This window comes from Salvelinus fontinalis, chromosome 5 (assembly GCF_029448725.1).
Source record: "Salvelinus fontinalis isolate EN_2023a chromosome 5, ASM2944872v1, whole genome shotgun sequence".
NCBI lineage: Eukaryota > Metazoa > Chordata > Actinopteri > Salmoniformes > Salmonidae > Salvelinus > Salvelinus fontinalis.
Window position 1 is genome coordinate 24,945,093 of NC_074669.1, and position 22,359 is coordinate 24,967,451.

At 44.0% G+C, this 22,359-nt stretch overlaps 2 protein-coding genes across 8 annotated transcripts in view; one reads left to right on the top strand and one right to left on the bottom strand.

Annotated features, from left to right (window-relative positions):
* Positions 1-4,510: 4,510 nt before the first annotated feature.
* Positions 4,511-12,380, top strand: LOC129855373 (carbonyl reductase family member 4-like). Of its 2 annotated transcripts, XM_055922951.1 has the most exons (7): positions 4,511-4,672; positions 7,156-7,267; positions 7,761-7,914; positions 8,550-8,670; positions 8,812-8,948; positions 10,712-10,846; positions 11,096-12,380. In XM_055922951.1, the coding sequence occupies exons 3-7, from the start codon at positions 7,770-7,772 to the stop codon at positions 11,272-11,274; spliced, it is 717 nt and encodes a 238-aa protein (XP_055778926.1). In that variant the 5' UTR covers positions 4,511-4,672; positions 7,156-7,267; positions 7,761-7,769; the 3' UTR covers positions 11,275-12,380. The 2 variants fall into 2 exon arrangements, with proteins under 2 accessions (XP_055778926.1, XP_055778927.1); XM_055922952.1 differs by lacking the exon at positions 7,156-7,267.
* Positions 12,381-12,465: 85 nt separating this feature from the next.
* Positions 12,466-22,359, bottom strand: part of LOC129855371 (palladin-like) — a 117,033-nt gene continuing 107,139 nt past the window's right edge. For 4 of the 6 annotated variants that reach the window (XM_055922947.1, XM_055922946.1, XM_055922945.1 and 1 more), the window contains 9 exons: positions 21,860-21,898; positions 20,092-20,313; positions 19,258-19,407; positions 18,556-18,644; positions 17,232-17,364; positions 15,794-16,001; positions 15,213-15,378; positions 14,887-15,020; positions 12,466-14,736 (listed from right to left, as the gene is read on the bottom strand). In XM_055922947.1, coding sequence (XP_055778922.1) covers positions 14,576-14,736; positions 14,887-15,020; positions 15,213-15,378; positions 15,794-16,001; positions 17,232-17,364; positions 18,556-18,644; positions 19,258-19,407; positions 20,092-20,313; positions 21,860-21,898 — 1,302 coding nt within the window. In that variant the 3' untranslated portion in view covers positions 12,466-14,575. The remainder of the gene's footprint in view (positions 14,737-14,886; positions 15,021-15,212; positions 15,379-15,793; positions 16,002-17,231; positions 17,365-18,555; positions 18,645-19,257; positions 19,408-20,091; positions 20,314-21,859; positions 21,899-22,359) is intronic. The other 2 variants (XM_055922949.1, XM_055922948.1) reach the window with 1 other exon arrangement.

Sequence of the window (22,359 nt, forward strand, 5' to 3'; positions counted from 1 at the left end):
GCACTTGGAGGTGAAATAAACGCACACCTGCTTAGGTGAGGTGCAGGCTAGTGGAGTAGAACACCTGTTTAGGTGAGGTGCAGGCTAGTGGAGTAGAACACCTGCTTAGGTGAGGTGCAGGCTAGTGGAGTAGAACACCTGCTTAGGTGAGGTGCAGGCTAGCGGAGTAGAACACCTGCTTAGGTGAGGTGCAGGCTAGCGGAGTAGAACACCTGCTTAGGTGAGGTGCAGGCTAGCGGAGTAGAACACCTGCTTAGGTGAGGTGCAGGCTAGCGGAGTAGAACACCTGCTTAGGTGAGGTGCAGGCTAGCGGAGTAGAACACCTGCTTAGGTGAGGTGCAGGCTAGCGGAGTAGAACACCTGTTTAGGTGAGGTGCAGGCTAGCGGAGTAGAACACCTGCTTAGGTGAGGTGCAGGCTAGCGGAGTAGAATCAATCAATCAATCAATCAATCAAGTTTATTTTATATAGCCCTTCGTACATCAGCTAATGTCTCGAAGTGCTGTACAGAGACCCAGCCTAAAACCCCAAACAGCTAGAATGCAGGTGTAGAAGCACGGTGGCTAGGAAAAACTCCCTAGAAAGGCCAAAACCTAGGAAGAAACCTAGAGAGGAACCAGGCTATGAAGGGTGGCCAGTCCTCTTCTGGCTGTGCCGGGTGGAGATTATAACAGAACTATGCCAAGATGTTCAAAAATGTTCATAAGTGACAAGCATGGTCAAATAATAATCATGAATAATATTCAGTTGGCTTTTCATAGCCGATCATTAAGAGTTGAAAAACAACAGGTCTGGGACAGGTGGCAGTTCCATAACCGCAGGCAGAACAGCAGCAAGGCCAGGCGGACTGGGGACAGCAAGGAGCCACCACGCCCGGCAGTCCCGACGTATGGTCCCAGGGCTCAGGTCCTCCGAGAGAAAGAAAGAGAGAAGGAGAAAATTAGAGAGAGCCAAGATTTTCAAAATGTTCATAAATGACAAGCATGGTCAAATAATAATCAGGAATAAATCTGTTGGCTTTTCATAGCCGATCATTAAGAGTTGAAAACAGCAGGTCTGGGACAGGTAGGGGTTCCGTAACCGCAGGCAGAACCGTTGAAACTGGAATAGCAGCAAGGCCAGGCGGACTGGGGGCAGCAGGGAGTCGTCATGCCCGGTAGTCCTGACGTATGGTCCTAGGGCTCAGGTTCTCAGAGAGAGAATGAAAGAGAGAACGAGAGAATTAGAGAAAGCATACTTAAATTCACACAGGACACTGGATAAGACAGGAGAAGTACTCCAGGTATAACCAACTGACCCTAGCCCCCGACACAAACTACTGCTGCATAAATACTGGAGGCTGAGACAGGAGCGGTCAGGAGACACTGTGGCCCCATCCGAAGATAGAACACTTCAAGAAGAAACCGGGAGCCGCACACTAGGAGCTCAGATGCAATCATTTAATTTTACATATCTGGCATTACTCATCTCATATGTATATACTCTTTTCTATACTTCTACTGTATCTTAGCCACTTAATAATGTTTACGTATCTTGCATTACTCATCTCATATGTATATACTGTATTCTATACTATTCTACTGTATCTTAGTCCGCTCCGCTCTGACATAGCTCATCCATATATGTATATAGTCTTAATTCATTCCTACTTAGATCTGTGTGTATTGGGTATATGTTGAGTAATTTGTTAGATATTACTTGTTAGATATTACTGCACTGTCGGAGCTAGAAGCACAGGCATTTTGGTGCACCCGCAATAACATCTGCTAATCACGTGTATGTGAACAATAAAATTTGATTTGATTTGAATTAATGAACTAATAACCAACGTTTCGACAGACAAGCTGTCTTCATCAGGGTATAATGACAAACACTGCGGGTCACTAGTTTTATAGTGTCAAAGGACACACACACACAGGTGTCTGTAATCATGACCGGGTGTGGCTTGATATCATTGGTTAATTTACAGATATAAATAGAACATACACTACCAGTCAAAAGTTTTACTATTTTCTACATTGTAGAGTAATAGTGAAGACATCAAAAATATGAAATAACACATATGGAATCATGTAGTAACCAAAAAAGTGGTAAACAAATCAAAATATATTTTATATTTGAGATTCTTCAAATAGCCACCCTTTGCCTTGATGAAGGCTTTGCACACTCTTGGCATTCTCTCAAATTAGCTTCATGAGGTAATCACCTAGAATGCATTTCAATTAACGGGTGTGCCTTGTTAAAAGTTAATTTGTGGAATTTATTCCATCTTAATGCGTTTGAGCCAATCAGTTGTGTTGTGACATGGTAAGAGAGGTATGCAGAAGATAGTCCTATTTGGTAAAAGACCAAGTCCATATTATGGCAAGAACAGCTCAAAAAAGCAAAGAGAAACAACAGTCCATCATTACTTTAAGACATGAAGGTCAGTCAAAATGGAAAATGTCAAGGACCTTGAAAGTTTCTTCAAGTGCAGTTGCAAAAACCATCAAGCGCTATGATGGAATTGGCTCTCATGAGGACCGCCACAGGAAAGGAAGACCCAGAGTTACCTCTGCTGCAGAGGACAAGTTATTAGAGTTACCAGCCTCAGAATTTGCAGCCCAAATAAATGCTTCACAGAGTTCAAGTAACAGACACATCTCAACATCAACTGCTTAAAGGAGACTGTCTGAATCAGGCCTTCATGGTCAAATTGCTGCAAAGAAACCACTACTAAAGAACAACAATAATAAGAGACTTTCTTGGGCCAAGAAACACGAGCAATGGACATTAGACCGGTGGAAATCTGTCCTTTGGTCTGGAGTCCAAATTTGAGATTTTTTGTTCCAACTGCTGTGTCTTTGTGAGACGCATAGTAGGTGAACGGATGATCTACATATGTGTGGTTCCCACCGTGAAGCATGGAGGAGGTGGTGTGATGATGTGGAGGCGCTTTGCTAGTGACACTGTCTGTGATTTATTTAGAATTCAACGCACACTTAACCAGCATGGCTACCACAGCATTCTGCAGCGATACACCATCCCATCTGGTTTGGGCTTAGTGGGACTATCATTTGTTTTTCAACAGGACAATGACCCAACACACCTCCAGGCTGTGTAAAGGGCTATTTGACCAAGAAGGGGAGTGATGGAGTGCTGCATCAGATGACCGACCTCCACAATTCCCCGACCTCAACCCAATTGAGATGGTTTGGGATGAGTCGGACCGCAGAGTGAAGGAAAAGCAGCCAACAAGTGCTCAGCATATGTGGAACTCCTTCAAGACTGTTGGAAAAGCATTCCAAGTGAAGCTGGTCGAGAGAATGCCAAGAGTGTGCAAAGCTGTCATCAAGGCAAAGGGTGGCCATTTGAAGAATCTCAAATATAAAATATTTTTTCCAATACCTCGCAAAGAAGGGCACCTATTGGTAGATGGGTAAAATTTGTTTACCACTTTTTTGTTTACTTCATGATTCCATGTGTTATTTCATAGTTTTGACGTCTTCACTATTATTCTATAATGTAGAAAATAGTACTAATAATGAAAACCCTTCAATGAGTAGGTGTTCTAAAACTTTTGACCGGTATTGTATAAAAAACATGAATGGATAGCATACCATCATCGATTCAATTTGGCTACCTAGGCCTACAAACATTTACAATAAACAACAAAATCACAATAATCACAAGAATGGCTATAGATCAAAGTCTACGTCGAGATCGAAGGGAGCAAGGGTCTTTAAATGAAAGATCCAGGCAGCCTCTCATTTTAACAATAAATTGTCGAGGTCAGCCCTCTCCTAGGGAGGGTGACATGTTCGATGCCGATATGACATAGAGACGAAATAGAATGGGTTTGCTTCCAAAAAGTGGGCCACAACTGGTACGTCGATTTTTTGCACCTAACGCTGGACTAATTGCACTTAGCACTTGCACTATGAAACTGAAATTACCCAGCCTATTTGCTTGTAAATATCCTTTGCTCTTTTTTTTTATGTGATATGTTTTATGGCTGGTGCAAAACGAATTGCCTCACTGAGGACATTAAACTTTTCTGAATCTGAATCTGAGCGTCCACATCCCAGTTCCAACCTTAACCTCAACCTCAGCCACAACCACAACCACAACTCTAACCCTAACCTCAACTACAACCATTGCTCCAGGGTCGCTGTCAATAATGGCTGATCCCTGGCTCTGATCCCACTCTCCGGGGTTGTCTCAGGGGGTGTGAGACTTGCAAAAAATGTATTCCAATTCACACATACACTTGTACATGTGTGAAATATGACAAATGTAAGCACCCACCTAATTATCTTATTATTCCCGGTTCAAACCTAACTGTAACTCTAACCCTAAACCTAGGTTTGATCATCACGTCTAAACTGTGGACAGACTGTGGTGTGGTATGTCTGTGGGTCCAGCTACCTGTGAGGGACACAGCCTACCTCAGTGGTCCGGGGACACTGGCACGAACTGTGAGATTTATGTGCGTATCTCTTGCTCCCCCATGTGGTCGAATTAATAAACGCACTACAGGAAAAAATGGCGACCTCCGTGTGTACGGTGTCAATGATCAACTAACGTTTGCACATGTTATTGTCAAAGGATCCGATAGTCAAACGATAAGAATTATATGGAGCGAAATGCCAACTTGGTATCCATCTTAAACGACAACAGAGTTGCGTGAAAACGTGAGTTTTGCACCAAACTACCTTCAAATTATCATCCTAGCATAGCTAGCTAACTTAGCTTTGAAATCAACTAACAGCCACAAAGACAGTTGCATGCTCTGTCTAGAATAATGTCGCTAGTTAGCCGGTCTATCAAATATTTGTATAACTAAACCATTGTTCTATCTGTGGGTCTATGGCCCAGCCGTGTTGTTGTTTTGACAAGGCCAAGGGTGTATTCATTAGGCCAGTTCTATTGCAAAACGTTTTGCAACAGACCCCGTTTAGTTCCATTCTTTTCTTAAACGAAGTTTAATGTTTTGCCTCTGTACTCTAGCATTTTGGATTGAAAATAATAGAGTGACTATGAGATTGAGGTACAGACTTGTCAACTTTAATGTGAGGGTATTGTGTCATTATGGAGTCACTTTTATTATAAATAAGAATATAATATGTTTATAAACACTTCTACATTGTGGATGCTACCATGGTTACGGATAATCATGAATGAAATGTGAATAATGAGTGAGAAAGTTAGATGCATAAATATCATATCCCCCAAAAAATGTTAACCTCAAGTGTTAATGTAATGGTGAGAGGATAGCATGTCTTGGGGTATGATATTTGTGCGTATAACTTTCTCACTCAGCTTTTTCCGGGACTATCTGTAATCATGGTAGCATCCACATTAATGTCGAAGTGTGTAGAATCATATTCTATTCTTATTTACAATAAAAGTGACTCCAAAATGACACAATACATTAGTTACCATTCATTTCTGTTGGGCACAAAATAATCTGAAACACAACCAAAACAAACAGAAAATGCACCCAACAATGTTAATTCATTGCGGAATATAGGACCAAATACAAAACCTTTGACTACTTTAATACACATATAAGTGAATTAGTCCCAATACTTTTGGTCCCCTAAAATGGGGGGGGGGGGGGACTATGTACAAAAGTACTGTTCACCAATATTGGTGAAAATACCCTCAAATTAAAGCTGACAGTCTGCACATTAACCTCATAGTCATTGTATAATTTAAAATCCAAAGTGCTGGAGTACAGAGCCAAAACGACAAAAAATTTGTCACTGTCCCAATACTTTTGGAGCTCACTGTATATACCACTATCCCCAACACACCCCACCACCCCTTCCTGCTACTTTGGCCCTAACAGATCCTACACCATGTTGTCAGCCTGGGAGGCTGAAAACCCTTCTCTCAAACCCCCCTGTAGTTCTTCTGCACTAAAATCTCTGACACACAAAAACTTCTCTGCTGCTACTAGAAAATTACATCTTCTTGGATTTTCTTTCCATCTGAACAGCTACCCGAAACGTTTGACCCAAGTTAAACAATTTAAAGGCAATGCTGCCAAATACTAATTGTGTATGTAAACTTCTGACCCACTGGGGATGTGATGAAAGAAATAAAAGCTGAAATAAATCATTCTCTCTACTATTATTCTGACATTTCACATTCTTAAAATAAAGTGGTGATCCTAACGGACCTAAGACAGGGAATTTTTACTAGGATTAAATGTAAGTAATTGTGAAAAACTGAGTTTAAATGTATTTGGCTAAGGTGTATGTAAACTTCTGACTTCAGCTGTACGTATTTAGACCCTTTACTCAGTACTTTGTTGAAGCACCTTTGGCAGCGATTACAGCCTTGAGTCTTCTTGGGTATGACGCTACAGGCTTGGCACACCTGTATTTGGGGAGTTTCCCCATTCTTCTCTGCAGATCCTCTCAATCTCTGTCAGGTTGGATGGGGAGTGTCGCTGCACAGCTATTTTCAGGTCTCTCCAGAGATTTTCAATCTCGTTCAAGGACTCTGGCTGGGCCAATCAAGGACATTCAGAGACTTGTCCCAAAGCCACTCCGGCTATGTGCTTAGGGTGGTTGTCCAGTTGGAACTTGAACCTTCGCCCCAGTCTGAGGTCCTGAGCTCTCTGGAGCAGGTTTTCATCAAGAATCTCTGCACTTTTCTCCGTTCATCTATCCCTCAATCCTGACTAGTCTCCCAGTCCCTGGCGCTGAAAAACATCCCCACAGTCAGATACTGTCACCACTATGCTTCATCGTAGGGATGGTGCCAGGTTTCCTCCAGATGTTGCGCTTGGCATTCAGGCCAAAGAGTTCAATCTTGGTTTCATCAGAACAGATAATCTTGTTTCTCATGGTCTGAGCATCCTTTACTGAGGAGTGGCTTCCGTCTGGCCACTCCACCATAAAAGCCTGATTGGTGGTGCTGCAGAGATGGTTGTCCTTCTGGAAGGTTCTCCCATCTCCACAGAGGAACTCTGGAGCTCTGTCAGAGTGACCATCGGGTTCTTGGTCAGCTCCCTGACCAAGGCCCTTATCCCACGATTGCTCAGTTTCGAGCTGCCAGCAATTGTATGAGGTGGTTCCAAACTTCATCAATTTAAGAATGATGGAGACCACTGTGTTCTTGGGGAACTTCAATGCTTCAGAAATGTTTTTGTACCCTTCCCCAGATCTGTGCCTCAACACAATCCTGTCATGGAGCTCTACTGACAATTCCTTCGACCTCATGGCTTGGTTTTTGCTCTGACATGCACTGTCAACTGTGGAACCTTACATAGACAGGTGTGTGCCTTTCCAAATCATGTTAAATCAATTGAATTTACCACAGGTGCTCCAATCATATTGTAGAAACATCTCAAGGATGATCAATGGAAACAGGATGCACCTGAGCTCAATTTTGAGTCTCATAGAAAAGGTTCTGAATACTTATGTAATATAAATAAAAATAAGATATTTTTATTTTATTTTTTTAACAAATCTAAAAACATGTTTTTGCTTTGTCATTATGGGGTATTGTGTGTAGATTGATGAGGATTTTTAAACATTTAATCCATTTTAGAGTAAGGCTGTAACATAACAAAATGTGAAAAAGGGAAGTGGTCTGAATACTTTCCCAATGCACTGTATATCATTAATGTATATTTCCAAAAATGTAAATGATGGATTCTAGCTTTAAGGAAGGGCTTCAGTAGACGTTAAATCCATCTGACCCTGAAACCAAATGCCAATGTCATCTCATCTTTGACTTTGCTCTGTGATGTGGTCTCTTCTGCAGGGCAGGGGCATGTCCAGGCTGTGTGTGGTGTGTGGGGGCTCCAGGGGCATTGGCAGGGCTGTATCAAGGCTGCTGGCAGAGAGAGGCTGCAGGGTTGCTGTGGTGTCCAGGAATCAGGATGCTGCTAAGGCCACTGTGGTGTCCCTCGCTGGAGGTACAGTATTATACCGGCAGGGGTGTCATGCATCTCTTAGTCTTACGTTGGTAACCTCCGGTAGCCGCTAGATGCGGTTGACAAAAACAGCACGTTTTCTGTTTTCTTCCAACAAATGTCTTACTATCTTTTGAACCATTTAAGCTGCTAAATATAATGACCCCATCAATGAAAGATAAGACTTTCAGGAACACCAGAGTGGACAGGGCCAGGCACTAAATACGACTGGGGGGGGGGAAATAAGGTACAGGCTAGTTTTTCTAACACAGAACATCATACAAAATTATTGACTGATGATCTACTGAACTTCCGTCAATTCTGTCACTTCAAACCATACTTCCTTCAGATTGAAATACTGTGAAAAGTACTGTCAGAATGATTTGTAATAAACTGTCATAGCCCCATTTCAAAAAGTTAACATTGGCCGTTGATTACATAACTTATTTTTACATGGTGGGGTGGGGTCGCACATTTTTTTAAATATCAAAATGGGGTCATGGGCCAAAAAGGTTTGGGAACCCCTATTCTAACCAGATGATTAGGCTAGTGCCACATTCACTTATGTTGTTTATTAGGCCTAAACACAGTTGTAGTTTTCGGTTGACCTTACGTTTAACCAATCTCTCGTTTTCTAGCTGACCATGTGGCCTTTAGTTGTGACGTCTCCAGAGGAGAGGAAGTTCAGAAGACATTTGAGACGATCCAGAAGACCTGTGGAAACATCTCATACCTGGTCAATGCAGCTGGTATCAACAGGTGTGTGCGTGTGAAATACTTGCATGAATCAGTACTCGTACAGGTTCGTTTCATACCTTCAGAACTCCAATGATCACCTATGCAGGTGAGTTTGCATGTGTATAAAAAAATAACTCATCCATCTCCTGTGTATGTGTTCAGGGATGGTCTGTTGCTGAGGACCAGGCCCGAGGACATGGTGGCTCTGCTTCATACCAACCTACTGGGGAGCATGTTGACATGCAAGGCAGCGCTACGGAGCATGCTCCACACCCAGGGAGGGGCCATTGTCAACATAGGTACTGTTACTGTACAGTGCCTTCGGAAAGTATTCGGACCCCTTGAATTTTTGTTACGTTACAGCCTTATTCTAAAATTGATTAAATAAATAAATAATCCTCAGCAGTCTACACACAATAACCAATAATGACAAAGCAAAAACAGGATTTTAGAAATGCCCTTTACGATGAGACTCAGGTGCATCCTGTTTCCAGTGATCATCCTTGAGATGCTTCTACAGCTTGAGTGGAGTCCACTTGTGGTGAATTCAATTGATTGGACATGATTTGGAAAGGCACACACTTGTCTATATAAGGTCACACAGTTGACAGTGCATGTCATAGCAAAAACCAAGCTATGAGGTCGAAGGAATTGTCCGTAGAGCTCCAACATAGGATTGTGTCGAGGCACAGATCTGGGGAAGGTTACCAAAGCATTTCTGCAGCTTTGAAGGTCCCCAAGACCACAGTGGCCTCCATCGTTCTTAAATGGAAGAAGTTTGGAATCACCAAGACTGGCTGCCCGACCAAACTGAGCAATCGGGAGAGAAGAGCCTTGGTCAGGGAGCTGACCAAGAACCCGATGGTCACTCTGACAGAGCTCTAGAGTTCCTCTTTGGAGATGGGAGAACCTTCCAAAAGGACAACCATCTCTGCAACACTCCACCAATCAGGCCTTTATGGTAGAGTGGTCAGATGGAAGCCACTCCTCCGTAAAAGACACATGACAGCCCACTTGGAGTTTGCCAAAAGGCGTCTAAAGACTGAATGCCATACGCCACGTCTGGAAGAACCTGGCACCATCCCTACGGGGAAGCATGGTAGTGGCAGCATCATACTGTGGAGATGTTTTTCAGTGGAAGGGACTGTGAAACTAGTCAGGATCAAAGCAAATATGAACGCCGCAAAGTACAGAGAGATCCTTGATGAAAAATTGCTCCAGAGCGCTCAGGACCTCAGACTGGGGCGAAGGTTCACCTTCCAACAGGACAAGGACCCTAAGCACACAGCCAAGACAACTCAGGAGTGGCTTCGGGACGAGTCTCTGATTTGTCCTTGAGTAGACTTGGACCCGATTGAACATTTCTGGAGAGACCTGAAAATAGCTGCGCAGCAATGCCTCCCATCCAACCTGACAGCTTGAGAGGATCTGCAGAGAAGAATGGTAGAAACTCCCCAAATACAGGTGTGCCAAGATTGTAGCGTCATACTCAAGAAGACCTGCCAAAGGTGCTTCAACAAAGTACTGAGTAAAGGGTCTGAATACTTATGCAAATGTGATATTTCCGTTTTTTTCTTTTTAAATATACCTTTGCAAACATTTCTAAAAACCTGTTTTTGCTTTGTCATTATGGGGTATTGTGTGTAGATTGATGAAGGGAAAAAACGATTTAATATATTTTAGAATAAGGCTGTAACTTAACAAAATGTGGAAAAAGTCAAGGGGTCTGAATACTTTCTGAATGCACCATATGTCCAGCCCCTTCACACTACTGAGTTACTAACCTAACGTAGCAGACGTAGAAGAAAGCGCCTGAGCGGAGTTCCTACATCTGGTTTTCAGCGGAAAAGGAAGCTAGGTTGAATTTGCTGTATCCCTGAAAACCGGATCCATCCGGTTATTGGCAACTCCGCTCAGGGTGCTATGATACTAGATGCATTCTATGTTGCCATTTGGCCACAAGGTGGTGGTTGTGGTCCAGGGAATAAACATAATCTTTCACTTCACTTTACATTGAGTTAGCCAAATCACTGCTCATGGTTGTGATCTGTGTGTACTGTAGGCTCTGTGGTGGGGTTGAAGGGGAACGCAGGTCAGTGTGTGTACAGCGCCAGTAAAGCAGGTCTGGAGGGCTTCACTCGCTCCCTGGCCAAGGAGGTGGCCTCGCGCAATGTCAGAGTTAACCTGCTGGCTCCAGGTATGGAGCTGTCTCTTCCTCTTTTCTTTACTGCTCCTCTCTCTCTTTCATCTATTGACTGCCACTTCTCTCCTGTCTTGTCTTAGCCTTTGTACTCCTGTGTATGCTTCAGCCATCTCCTTCATCATTGTCATGCTAAAATAGAAAGACTTGTACTGTACCTAGGATATTGGTTTCCAATGTCCTCTCAGCTCGAATTCAGTTTTCTCCTGATGCTGACCCTCCCTTATCTTTTCTCCTTTCTCCTAGGTTTCATCCGGACAGACATGACAGTGGGGCTGAGGGAAGGGGAGGGGGTGCGGACCATCCCCCTGGGGAGGTTTGGGGAGCCTGAGGAGGTGGCCAAGGCTGTTCTTTTCCTCCTGGAGTCTCCCTACATCACAGGACAGGTGCTGGTGGTGGACGGAGGGCTGCAGCTGGCCATGTAGGGAGGCCCTCGACCCCTCTATATACACCTGGTGCCCACTATACCTCCTAACTGTCAGCTGGGTGGTTTAGAGACTCTCAGATGAGAATTACAATGGAGAGGTCTGTGTTTTCCAGTATATGTATGTTTCAGCTTAGGATGGGCTGGGTTCATGCATAGGAAAGGGATAAATATATGTTTTTTATCTATACTGAACAAAAATATACACACAACATGTAGTGTTGGTTCCATGTTTCACGAGCTGAGATCCCAGAAATGTTCAATTTGCACAAAAACGTATTTCTCTCAGATGTTGTGTGGGCTTGACCTTGTAATAAGTCAGGGCCATAGATATGTATACCTGAGTATGGTTCATGTAATACTGTTGCCCCTATCGGTACACAGTGCTGAGTCACAGGGTACTGCTCCACATAGCTCAGAGGGGGTGTGTCTTTATGTGAGTGACAGTTTTTCATGGCTAACACTGCTGACTCCACTGTGTCTGACTCAGTCTGGCCCTCCACGCTCCTGAGGCCTTAACTTTGATCAGCAGATTTAATGCTATTACTCTTTCCATGACTTCTAGGCACCTAGTGCTGACCAAAGCTCTCATGTTTCACTCTCCCACTCCCCTGGGGGACCGCGACACAGCGCAGGCCCCAACCACTGCCCCCCCCCTTGAGCCCAGCCCTGGAGGGGCCCAGAGAGGGGGTATGGATGGGGTCTGACTGCCTGCCTAGTGCCTACAGCTGGAGGGGATTTTTAGCCCATGGAATGTTTTGAGAGTCCAGTTACAGCTCAGGATCGGTGGTGCAAATGGATGGGGTCAGAGGTGACTGTCATGCTCAGTGTGGAGATTTGAAATGCTGTGATCTCATCTGTTATTTCCTCCAGTGGAGAGACATTTCACCTCCACTGGAGTGTGCTGCCCAGCCCCCTCACACACAGGTTGCTCAACAGTCACATATATTTACACGTCATTAGAAGCTTTCATAGATCTGGGGCATCTGCACTCATCTGCTGTCTATCATGTGACCTAAGATCAAGGTGGAAACAATGTAAACTAGGGATCAAGGTCAAATCTGATAAGAATTCTCAATAAACAATGGCATTTCCCCTGTGATGGATGATATGGCTGCTGGGTAAGTTTTTGTATGGAATTGATTTGAGCAGTCTCCTACTGTCTCCTCACTCAACATAAACACAGTACCTCTAGACACTTACATTTTTTTATTATCTTTCATAAACTAATGTAATATCATGAGAACATTCCATATACAGGCATTGAAATCAAAAAGATGTCCTATATGTTTGTGTGACTGATCACAGTAATGGCAGGATGAAACATGCTGTGAACAGATACAGCAAAAGAAGCCTATTTAATAATGCAGTAGTGAGAGAAAATACATCATTACTTATTTCAATACAATTCTGTGTATATCTTTCCCTTAACAGCTTTGCTATAATTAATAATAATAGTCATTTGGTATAAGTTCCTCATAAAAACATGGACAGATATTGTGATTGAAATAGGCCCAAGTGATCTTTTAATTAAGGCAATATATATTGTTTCAAAAAGTGTGATATTTTAATACAGACAGGATTATGTTTTGTCATTGAACATTTGAGAAAGAAAAAATCACTAATATAATTTATGTCAAGTTTCTTGGGAAAGTTTTCTCATACAAAAATAAAGCAGACAATCTGTGGTGTGTGATCAATCAACTGAAGCCATTATTAGGACTGTCTGTGAAGATTTTAAACTTCAAAAATAAACCAAAGAAAATAACTGATCTACAAAATCAATCATAACCATCATTTTCCTCATCAACACCATCATCATTTCATCATCAACATTGTCAATTTCTTCTTTGTCATCTACAGTGAATTCTATTCCAAAAACTTGCTTTCCTCTGTCCTTGACTTCCACTCACGGATCACATAGTTTACAAGCGTTGAAGTGACTGTTGTCACTGGGCTGAGACTGATCACCTGGGCCTCCTGGCCCAGGATAACCCCTCTCCCTTCACACACCAGTACCTCCTAGCCAGTCATGGCCCTCTATCCATCAATCAATCACTGAAGTTACCATGGTAATGGTGAGAGCTCTCAACGGTGTCCGAGTCATTCAGCCAACATTCTCTTTTTCACAACTCATCTAGTCACTAAATAGTTTGAACTTTCAAGGTCATTTGACCTGACAAAAAAACAAGAAAAAAAGTATGTAAGAAAAAAGTAAGTCCTTGTGCAATATCGATGGTATTTGTGCTAAATGTTGAACCTGACAATGCTGATATCTATGGTATTGTGCTATTAATGACTAAAACCAGACACTGTTTATATCCATGTTGTGCTATATTACCAAGACTATGCTGTGATAACCATATAAAAGAACAACTTTGTGTTTTGCGGTCTCTCAACAGTCCAGGGAAACATGACGTGCGGCTCCCATGCTTTGGACTTTCCATACCTTTCCATTGCATCCAAAGTCTGTCCTGTTTCTACATATCTCTACCCCTATAATTGGGTGCCTTTGTTGGGGGAGTATTTCATAAGTAAGGCATCAATTTATATAAAGCATTACAAATGGCACCATTGTCACATGCAAAATAACACTACTTTAGACCTTAAAATATATATATTTTTTGCAAAGAGTTCATGTGAGATATCTTAGGCACTTAAGAGGTGTGTGGTTATGGTAGAGTTACTTTGAGAACTAATTTACCAACATTCAAGTCTTCTTCAGTTCCACCACCCATTATCAGAAATTTGTGAACAATATTTTTTTTTAATGGACCACAGAATTGAAAACTAACTTCAATGGCCACCAAGGGTAAATTCCTCTGGTTCCTATGGTAGTTCCTATTCCTATGGTTGATCAAATGGAACCATCTTTTTATTACATTTTTTATTTAACCTTTATTTGACTAGGCAAGTCAGTTAAGAACAAATTCTTGGGTTAACTGCCTTGTTCAGGGGCAGAACGACAGATTTTTACCTTGTCAGCTCGGGGATTCGATCTAGCAACCTTTCGGTTACTAGCCCAACGCTCTAAACACTAGGCTACCTGCCACCCCATCTGATTCTAAGTTGGGATCCATATTTCATTGACACTGAGATATTATGGGGTGTCACATTGCCCGTCATCCATCTTCCAAAATAGTATCTGTGGCATTGTCGTAATACGCCTCGGATGGAGGGGGTTACATTTACCCCTATATGTCTGGGGAGAACGGGGGAGAATGGGGGTTGGTGCTTGTAGCACTGGGGGTTAGTTTTAAGGCATTAGGGGGTTGAGTGGGGTATGTGAACCCCGCTGGTCTCTACAGGTCATCACTCTCCACCAGGCCTCCCAGCTGCAGGGGGCTGGAGTCAGGGAAGAAGGCTGCCTTCACGTCCAGTCCTCTCTCTGTCAGCGCTGCGTAGCGACTCGTAGACGGACGCACCTTCTTAGGCTTGGGAGTGTTGGGCTGCTGCCACTGAGCTGAGGACGAAACATAGGTGGAAGAGATGAGAACAGAGACAATAACTGAGATCTTGCCTTTTACATTTGGTCCTGTGTGTTTAGAGGGTAAATAATATTCAGTTGGTTTGTGTGGACACAGAGAAAGACATTGGTGTCTGGGGGACTTACTGTGGACGTCGAGTCGTGCGGTGCTGGACACGATGCCAGCGTCATTTTTGGCTGACACGGTGTACCATCCAGCATCCTCCTTCATGGCTGGCTGGATGATCATACACAGGTAGCCACAGTTGTCCTGGTGCATGCTGGGAAACAGAGTTCAACAAACTCCCTCAGGACAGAGTTTCACCAACTGTTGTCAGATCATCAATATCTTTATCATTTGCAGGTCCAGTTTAAGAGGCTGCTTACCAATAATATTGCTTCACTACTTCCTTTGACTGTTTTTGGACTTATATAATACAAGCCATAGGCGGTGCATGGTAGAGCTGCCTTACCTGATCCTGTCTGTATTGTGAGTGAACGACTCGTTCTCTTTCTTCCAGAAGATCTTTGGGTTGGGGACAGCCGACACACGGCACTCCAGACGTACAGGGTTACCCTCGGCAACAGCAGTGTTCTGCAGCTTCTCGATGAACGAAGGAGCCTTGTGAATCTCTTTGGCTGGAGACAAGAGAGAGACCACGGTCAGTTAATAGTATATCAAACTATGACGTATTGTGATAAGTACTACGGTATTTGCATCAACAAATAAAAATAGACAAAGGGCCCTTATATCTGAAAAGACATGTAAAATATTATGGCCAGTGCTTGACTTGGGCAGGAGGAGCTCACCGGAGCTGAGTACCAACACCTCAAATGTTCTACTGCTTGAGCTCCTGTTCCTCTTATAGAATAGTTGCTCAAAAGTATTGTGCAGCTCCTGCACCTAAATATAAACAGTGCCGGCACCCAAAATAAGTACTGGAACCTATTTCAGTCCAAGTCAAGCACAGATGATGGGTACTTTCCTGTGACGATGTTTTAATGTGGTTCATCTGTCTATACTTATACATCTACGTATTGTATGGGTGTCTACCTGCGACAATGAGTTCCAGGTTGAAGGAGTTCTGTCCGGCGCGGTTGCTAGCGATGCAGGTGTAGATGCCTGCGTCGCGGCTGGACACGGGCTCGATGACCAATGAGTGTACGCCATTCTCCCTCACTAGCATCTTGTGGGCGGAGTCAGGACGGATGGTCTGACCATTCAACTGCCAGATCAGATCTGGTGTAGGCAAGCCACTCACCTAGAGGGGGGAACGCAACACATACTCAATGACTCATTCCTCACATTGTGTTATTTATACAGTGATGTGATGATTTGAATCTAGATGGGGCATGACTCTATCTGCAGTGTATATGTGCTTGTATATATTTGCATTGTGAGTACAGTAATATGGTGTGTCTCTGTCTGCAGTGAGAGCAGCAGTGTTTAATTGTTGCTTGTCTGGAGTCTCCTGCATGTTTTCTCATGGGAACTGCCTGGCCTTCAAAAGGAAGGTCTGACCAGTAGAGCCTGTGTTTGTGTGTGCGTGTGCGTGTGCGTGTGCGTGTGCGTGTGCGTGTGCGTGTGCGTGTGCGTGTGTGTGTGTGTGTGTGTGTGTGTGTGTGTCCGGCCTTGACTGTATTGAGTGCTTGAAGAAGAATTTATACATTTTTGGTTGAACAACATGGTTCAGCCTGACTGCAGAACACTTCCTGTAGTTGAGACACTATTGGCATGGAAAGTTTGGAAACTCACAAACGATTTGGAAATAAATATAGTCTGTAAATATAATTGACATTCAGAGCCCCAAGACATTGGAGACTCACTGTGTTTATTTTTTGGACGAGTATAAAAAGAGAGTAATTTTATAGCGTGTGAAATCCGTGTATGCTGCTTTTTGGTTGTATTACAGTTTTGTAACATCGTTTTCTAACGGTCTGACCGCACAGGGAGGATTAGTGACCAAGGGAGAAAGAGAGAAAAGGGGATGGACAGAGAAAGAGAAAACAAAGGGAAGGAGAGTGTGGAGAGAGACATGATTGCAGAAAGAGTGAGAGGGATCCCGGTAATCCTAGCAAAATGACCCCAGGATTTCCCCTCTTGCGCTCTGTCTGAGCCATTCATCATTAAAGAAGAAATTAAATATATAGCCCTCAGTTTTTTCTTCTCCAGTATATACAATTAATGGGGAGGACACCTTTCTCAGGCCCACAGACACTCCTCATCACTGACACATACATACAATTAGAGGGTGGATCTGCACTGCTTTCCTCCATTTTCTATGATTTACTATTTGCTGAACACCAGGGTTAATTGTGGAAAGTTGGAATGTTCCTTTTAGGAATTCTTAGATCCTGCCCTGCTTCCAGTAATGAAAAAGCTCCCAGTCCTCCATAAACACCAGGCCTATAATGGCAGAATCCTAAAGGTGTGGCTGTAGTTGAAGAGGTCAAGGAAAGGTGGGTTCAGTGTTAAGGGGGCGTGGTCTCACCTTGCAGTCCATCCGGCAGAGCCTGCCCTCCTGGACGATGAGGTCACCGGGCGCCTGCAGGAAGTGGGGGCGGAAGTGACGCTCCTGGATATTCTCGTTCTCATCACCACTGTCTCTGGACCGAGACCTAGGTCTAAGAGAGGGAAGCAGAGCAAGAATTTTACACTCAACAGAACCCAGTACTCCCACTACTAACACCCTGTCTCTCCGTTTAGGAACTCTATGGTGGGTCATGACCCCAGGCGTTCCCTGTCCTCCTACACTATCACAACAATGACATCACCATCCCTCCACACAGTGTAAATACACCCGAGCTGTGCAGAGCGGAGCGAGGGGAAGAGAGAGGGTAAGAAGGAGAGAGATAAAGGGAGAAGGAGGTACTGATGGATATCTTCAAACGCTTCCCTCAGACAAATGAAGGACTTATCTGGGAGTGTCTGTGTACAGATCAGCTTACCGTAATGCATGTGTGTGTGTGTGCGTTCGTTCGGTTGGGTGTGGGAGTGTTATTATACGTGGGACAGGTATTATGCAGAACAAATATTACACCTTTCAATCTAACAGAGCAGAACCAACAGGTGTTTCCGCCCTCTCACGCTACACTATTCACCTCACATAAAAATGTCAGCACAATGATTTAACACACACTAGTATCAACAATACTGTACATAACTCTTTTAAAAGGTCATAATAATGGTCGTTTGGAATTGATGTTCATACACCTGGTATCATTGTGAATATGACCATTTAGTCTATAATGTTGCTTGACCGGTGGTTAGGCTGGCCAAAAGTAGGCTACATGAAAAGTGCATTACTGGTAATATAGCCTTGTGTTAGTGTAGGTTTTCAGTGAATTTATGTAAATCATAAAGCTAATCTGCATTTCCTGCAATGCAGGAAAATTCTCATAAACAAAAGAGTGATCAAATGAAGATGCCACATCTGTAAGAATGGCATATGAATAATAGCCAACAGTGTTTTTCTGCCCTCTCCTTCTGTGTCAGGTATTGTAGTCTCCTTCTGTGTCAGGTATTGTAGTCTCCTTCTGTGTCAGGTATTGTAGTCTCCTTCTGTGTCAGGTATTGTAGTCTCCTTCTGTGTCAGGTATTGTAGTCTCCTTCTGTGTCAGGTATTGTAGTCTCCTTCTGTGTCAGGTATTGTAGTCTCCTTCTGTGTCAGGTATTGTAGTCTCCTTCTGTGTCAGGTATTGTAGTCTCCTTCTGTGTCAGGTATTGTAGTCTCCTTCTGTGTCAGGTATTGTAGTCTCCTTCTGTGTCAGGTATTGTAGTCTCCTTCTGTGTCAGGTATTGTAGTCTTCCTGTACCTGCGAACATGTCCAGGTGCAGAGCGCTGGCTCCTCCCTCTCTGGTTCACTGCCTGGACCATCATCCTGCCAGTACAGCTCACCCTCCCCTGAGAGAGAGAAGAGAGAGAGAGAGAAGAGAAAGAGAAGAGAGAGAGAGAGAAGAGAGAGAGAAGAGAAGAGAGAGAGAGAGAAGAGAGAGAGAAGAGAAGAGAGAGAGAAGAGAGAGAGAAGAGAGAGAGAAGAGAGAGAGAGAGAGACGTTTGTTCGACATTTATGACTGTTCATACTCAAACTCAACTAAAACCCACGTCAGGGGGGAAGTGCAATGTGTTGAAGTTGGCCAGGCTCTCAGAGAGCCAACAGTACATGAACTCTCGACCCTCATGAAGGCTTTAGTGATTTCCTGTCTCACTCAACGCCTGCTTCCCCTTGCTGGCTGGAGACCCTTATCTTCTCCATGGCTATTATTCTCCAGAACTAATGACTGCTAACAGCATCAGCACCACTGGCTGCCAAACGGCACCACTGGCTGCCAAACGGCTTGGTCCTGATAATGTGTGTGTATGCGTGTCCATAGATACAGTGTGTGTATGTCCCTTGTGTACAGTAGATTAGTGTGAAACAACTTGGTGTGAAAGTCTGTGCAGAGTTTTCTACATGGGGTGTGAATCAGTCAGGTCCTGTGTGTGTGTGTGTGTTGGGTGGGTCAGGTGTTCTCACCTCGGGGTTACCAGCCATGATGGTGTAGTTGCCGTCATCGTCCAATGAGGCGGCGGCGGTGTGGAGGTTGCAGGTTCCATCAGGGTCGCGGCTGATCCTGTAGTGTTCACTCCTCTTAGAGATCTGCTTCCCATCCTTAAACCAGTAGATCTATAGGGGACAGGATAGACACAACACAGAGTTACACAATGATCTGCTTCCCATCCTTAAACCAGTAGATCTATAGGGGACAGGATAGACACAACACAGAGTTACACAATGATCTGCTTCCCATCCTTAAACCAGTAGATCTATAGGGGGCAGGATAGACACAACACAGAGTTACACAATGACCTGCTTCCCATCCTTATACCAGTAGATCTATAGGGGACACAATGACCTATAGAAGTGGATAGGAGTAGGGAGGGAAGGGAGGTATATTATTATATTATATCATATTATACTCCCTCCATCCTCTATCTATCCTCTCTTTTTCTATCTCTTCCATTCATCTGATGCCTGTCATCACCCAGTACAGAGGCCCTCTGATGCTGCCCGCAGTGGCGGACTCAGAGATGTTAGTACGCCAGGCCTCGCCCTTATAACACACTGTACATGTACCTCCTACTAACAACACCACACATCACCAACTCCAAATGATCAGAACAATATGGCAGTACATTAAATAGGTTCAGCATACAACAATACACTTTAACTAAATAGCGTAGCAGTGATAATATTGACATTAAATACAATAAAAAATACTAGAATACGGCGTGCTGGTATGCGAGACTAACGATGAATCAGTCCGCTATATTTCCACATCATCACTCTGTGATCTGTGTGACCTCTGACCTTTGGCTTGGGGTCGCCGATGACCTTGCAGGAGAAGGTGACGGGCATGCCCTCGAACACCTTGTAGTGTTTGAGCTTGCTGTCGAAGAATGGCACCACCCCCTGGCCTGTAGAGTCTTCGGCATGCTGCACATCGTCGTCAGACTCCTCTGCTGGAGAGCGCTCCAGACGGAACTCGATCTCACTGATCAGGCGCTGCTCGAAGCTGGACACCTTGTACTCCTGCAGAGCACACAGAGAGGGAGCAGGGTTAACCCTGGGAGACGGAGTTCAAGGAGCATCACTATTACAGGAAGAGCCTGAAATCACAGAGGAACGGGGTCACAGAAAAATTAGATGAACAAGAAGCACACCCCACCAAGAACATTCTGTGTCACTCATGCATGCATTCATCGATTTATCCTTTCATTCATTCAAGAACAGTGAGTTACGGAAAAACAAGATTCTCCTTTTCCCGTCAGCTCGCCTTTATCCAGTGTCTTCCTATTCCCTGTCAACTCTCTATTTCTCCCTCCTTTTCTGTCTATTCCTCTCTCTCTCTCTCAATTCCTCCTCCTCTCTCTTTCAATCTCAATCTCTCACCATCCTGGCCCAGTCTGTTGCGGCAGAGGCAACATCTGGAGAGTAGAGTGTACTGACTGACTGACTGATAATTACAGGCCTAAGACACAGCTGAAGGGTTATGACAACTCAAGGGGAGGCAAAGCTTTGGTAGTGGGAGGACTGGAGTATGTTGCCAACGCTCACCAAAGTGTAAATCTATTTCTCTGCCTCTCCCTCAATCCCTGTCTCCCCTCCTTCTCGCAAATGTTTCTCTCTCTCTTCCTCTCTCTCTCTCCCCCCCTCCCTTGAATTCTTGCTCTCTCTGTTTCTCGTTCACTCGCTCACGCACGTACACAAACAAGAGACAAGTATATAGGTCATGTGACAAGTAACACACACACACACACAGCTATGGGTGTATCCCATAGTTCTGATGACAGTGGACCATGTTCAGTTTAGCATCTCATGTCAGGAAGGTGTTGGAAACAAGCTCATGCAGGCGCCAATATCTGATTAACACATCAAAAGTGACCAATCAACACACTGAGATTCAATGAATCAACATATACATTAAAAGTAACAGCCATGCACAGGGACAAAGCCTTGGCCATACTTACACGGGTTCTCATAAACAGTATTGGTCAGTAATTGGGTCAGATCTGACTGAAGACCACAGGCGGTCAAAAGATATGTAACCACCACAATGACCTTAACAGAACCATGAATTCACTTTTTTCCATCTGCTTTTTTGTCAAATGTATGTTTGTCTTTATCCTTATCAGTTCATTTGCAGGTTCCCTGGCCTGATCCTGTTACGGTCAAAGTGTGTGTAAGCACATCTAATATAATTATTATCAGTGTAGCTTTGTTGAATGGTTTAAGCACGGGGAGTGACTACACACAGTGAGTGAGTGAGTGAGTGAGTGAATGAGGGAGTGAGACAGAGAGAGAGAGAGAGAGAGAGAGAGAGAGAGAGAGAGAGAGAGAGAGAGAGAGAGAGAGAGAGAGAGAGAGAGAGAGAGAGAGAGAGAGAGAGAGAGAGAGAGAGAGAGAGAGAGAGAGAGAGAGAGAGAGAGAGAGAGAGAGAGAGAGGAGAGAGAGAGAGAGAGAGAGAGAGAGAGAGAGAGAGAGAGGAGAGAGAGAGAGAGAGAGAGAGAGAGAGAGAGAGAGAGAGAGAGAGAGAGAGAGAGAGAGAGAGAGAGAGAGAGAGAGAGACTTGAATAACCTTTTGAGGGACCGATTCTATATCAGATGAACTGGAGTCCTGCGAAGACATAAAATAGTAGTGAGGTGTTGTCTCTGTGTTACTGTATGACGTCACGACCTGAGGTCCAACCAAACACCAAGAGGATGTGGGCGTGCATGCACTTACCAGCATTCATGAAAGAGTGTGTAACAGTCTTATACCCTTTCACACATTTCCACAAAACACACATATTTTCATCACATATCCTCTGATTTGGAACAGGCAAACTCACAGCCTCAGGCAGAGTAGTGCCCAGAGCCATGCAGAGCCAATCTCTATCAGGCAGGGAACCAGGCTCATGGGCCTCCAGGCAGCCAGAGCCCAACGTCATTACAGCACAGCAGCACAGAACAGCCCTGACCTCCACAAAACACTACTGCCACTGTCTGCAGCTGTGAGAGGACAAACTCTGTTTACTTGGCACTGAGGCTTGACTTTAGTCAATGCAGCAACTATGTGTGTGTTCTGCAATGAGGTTT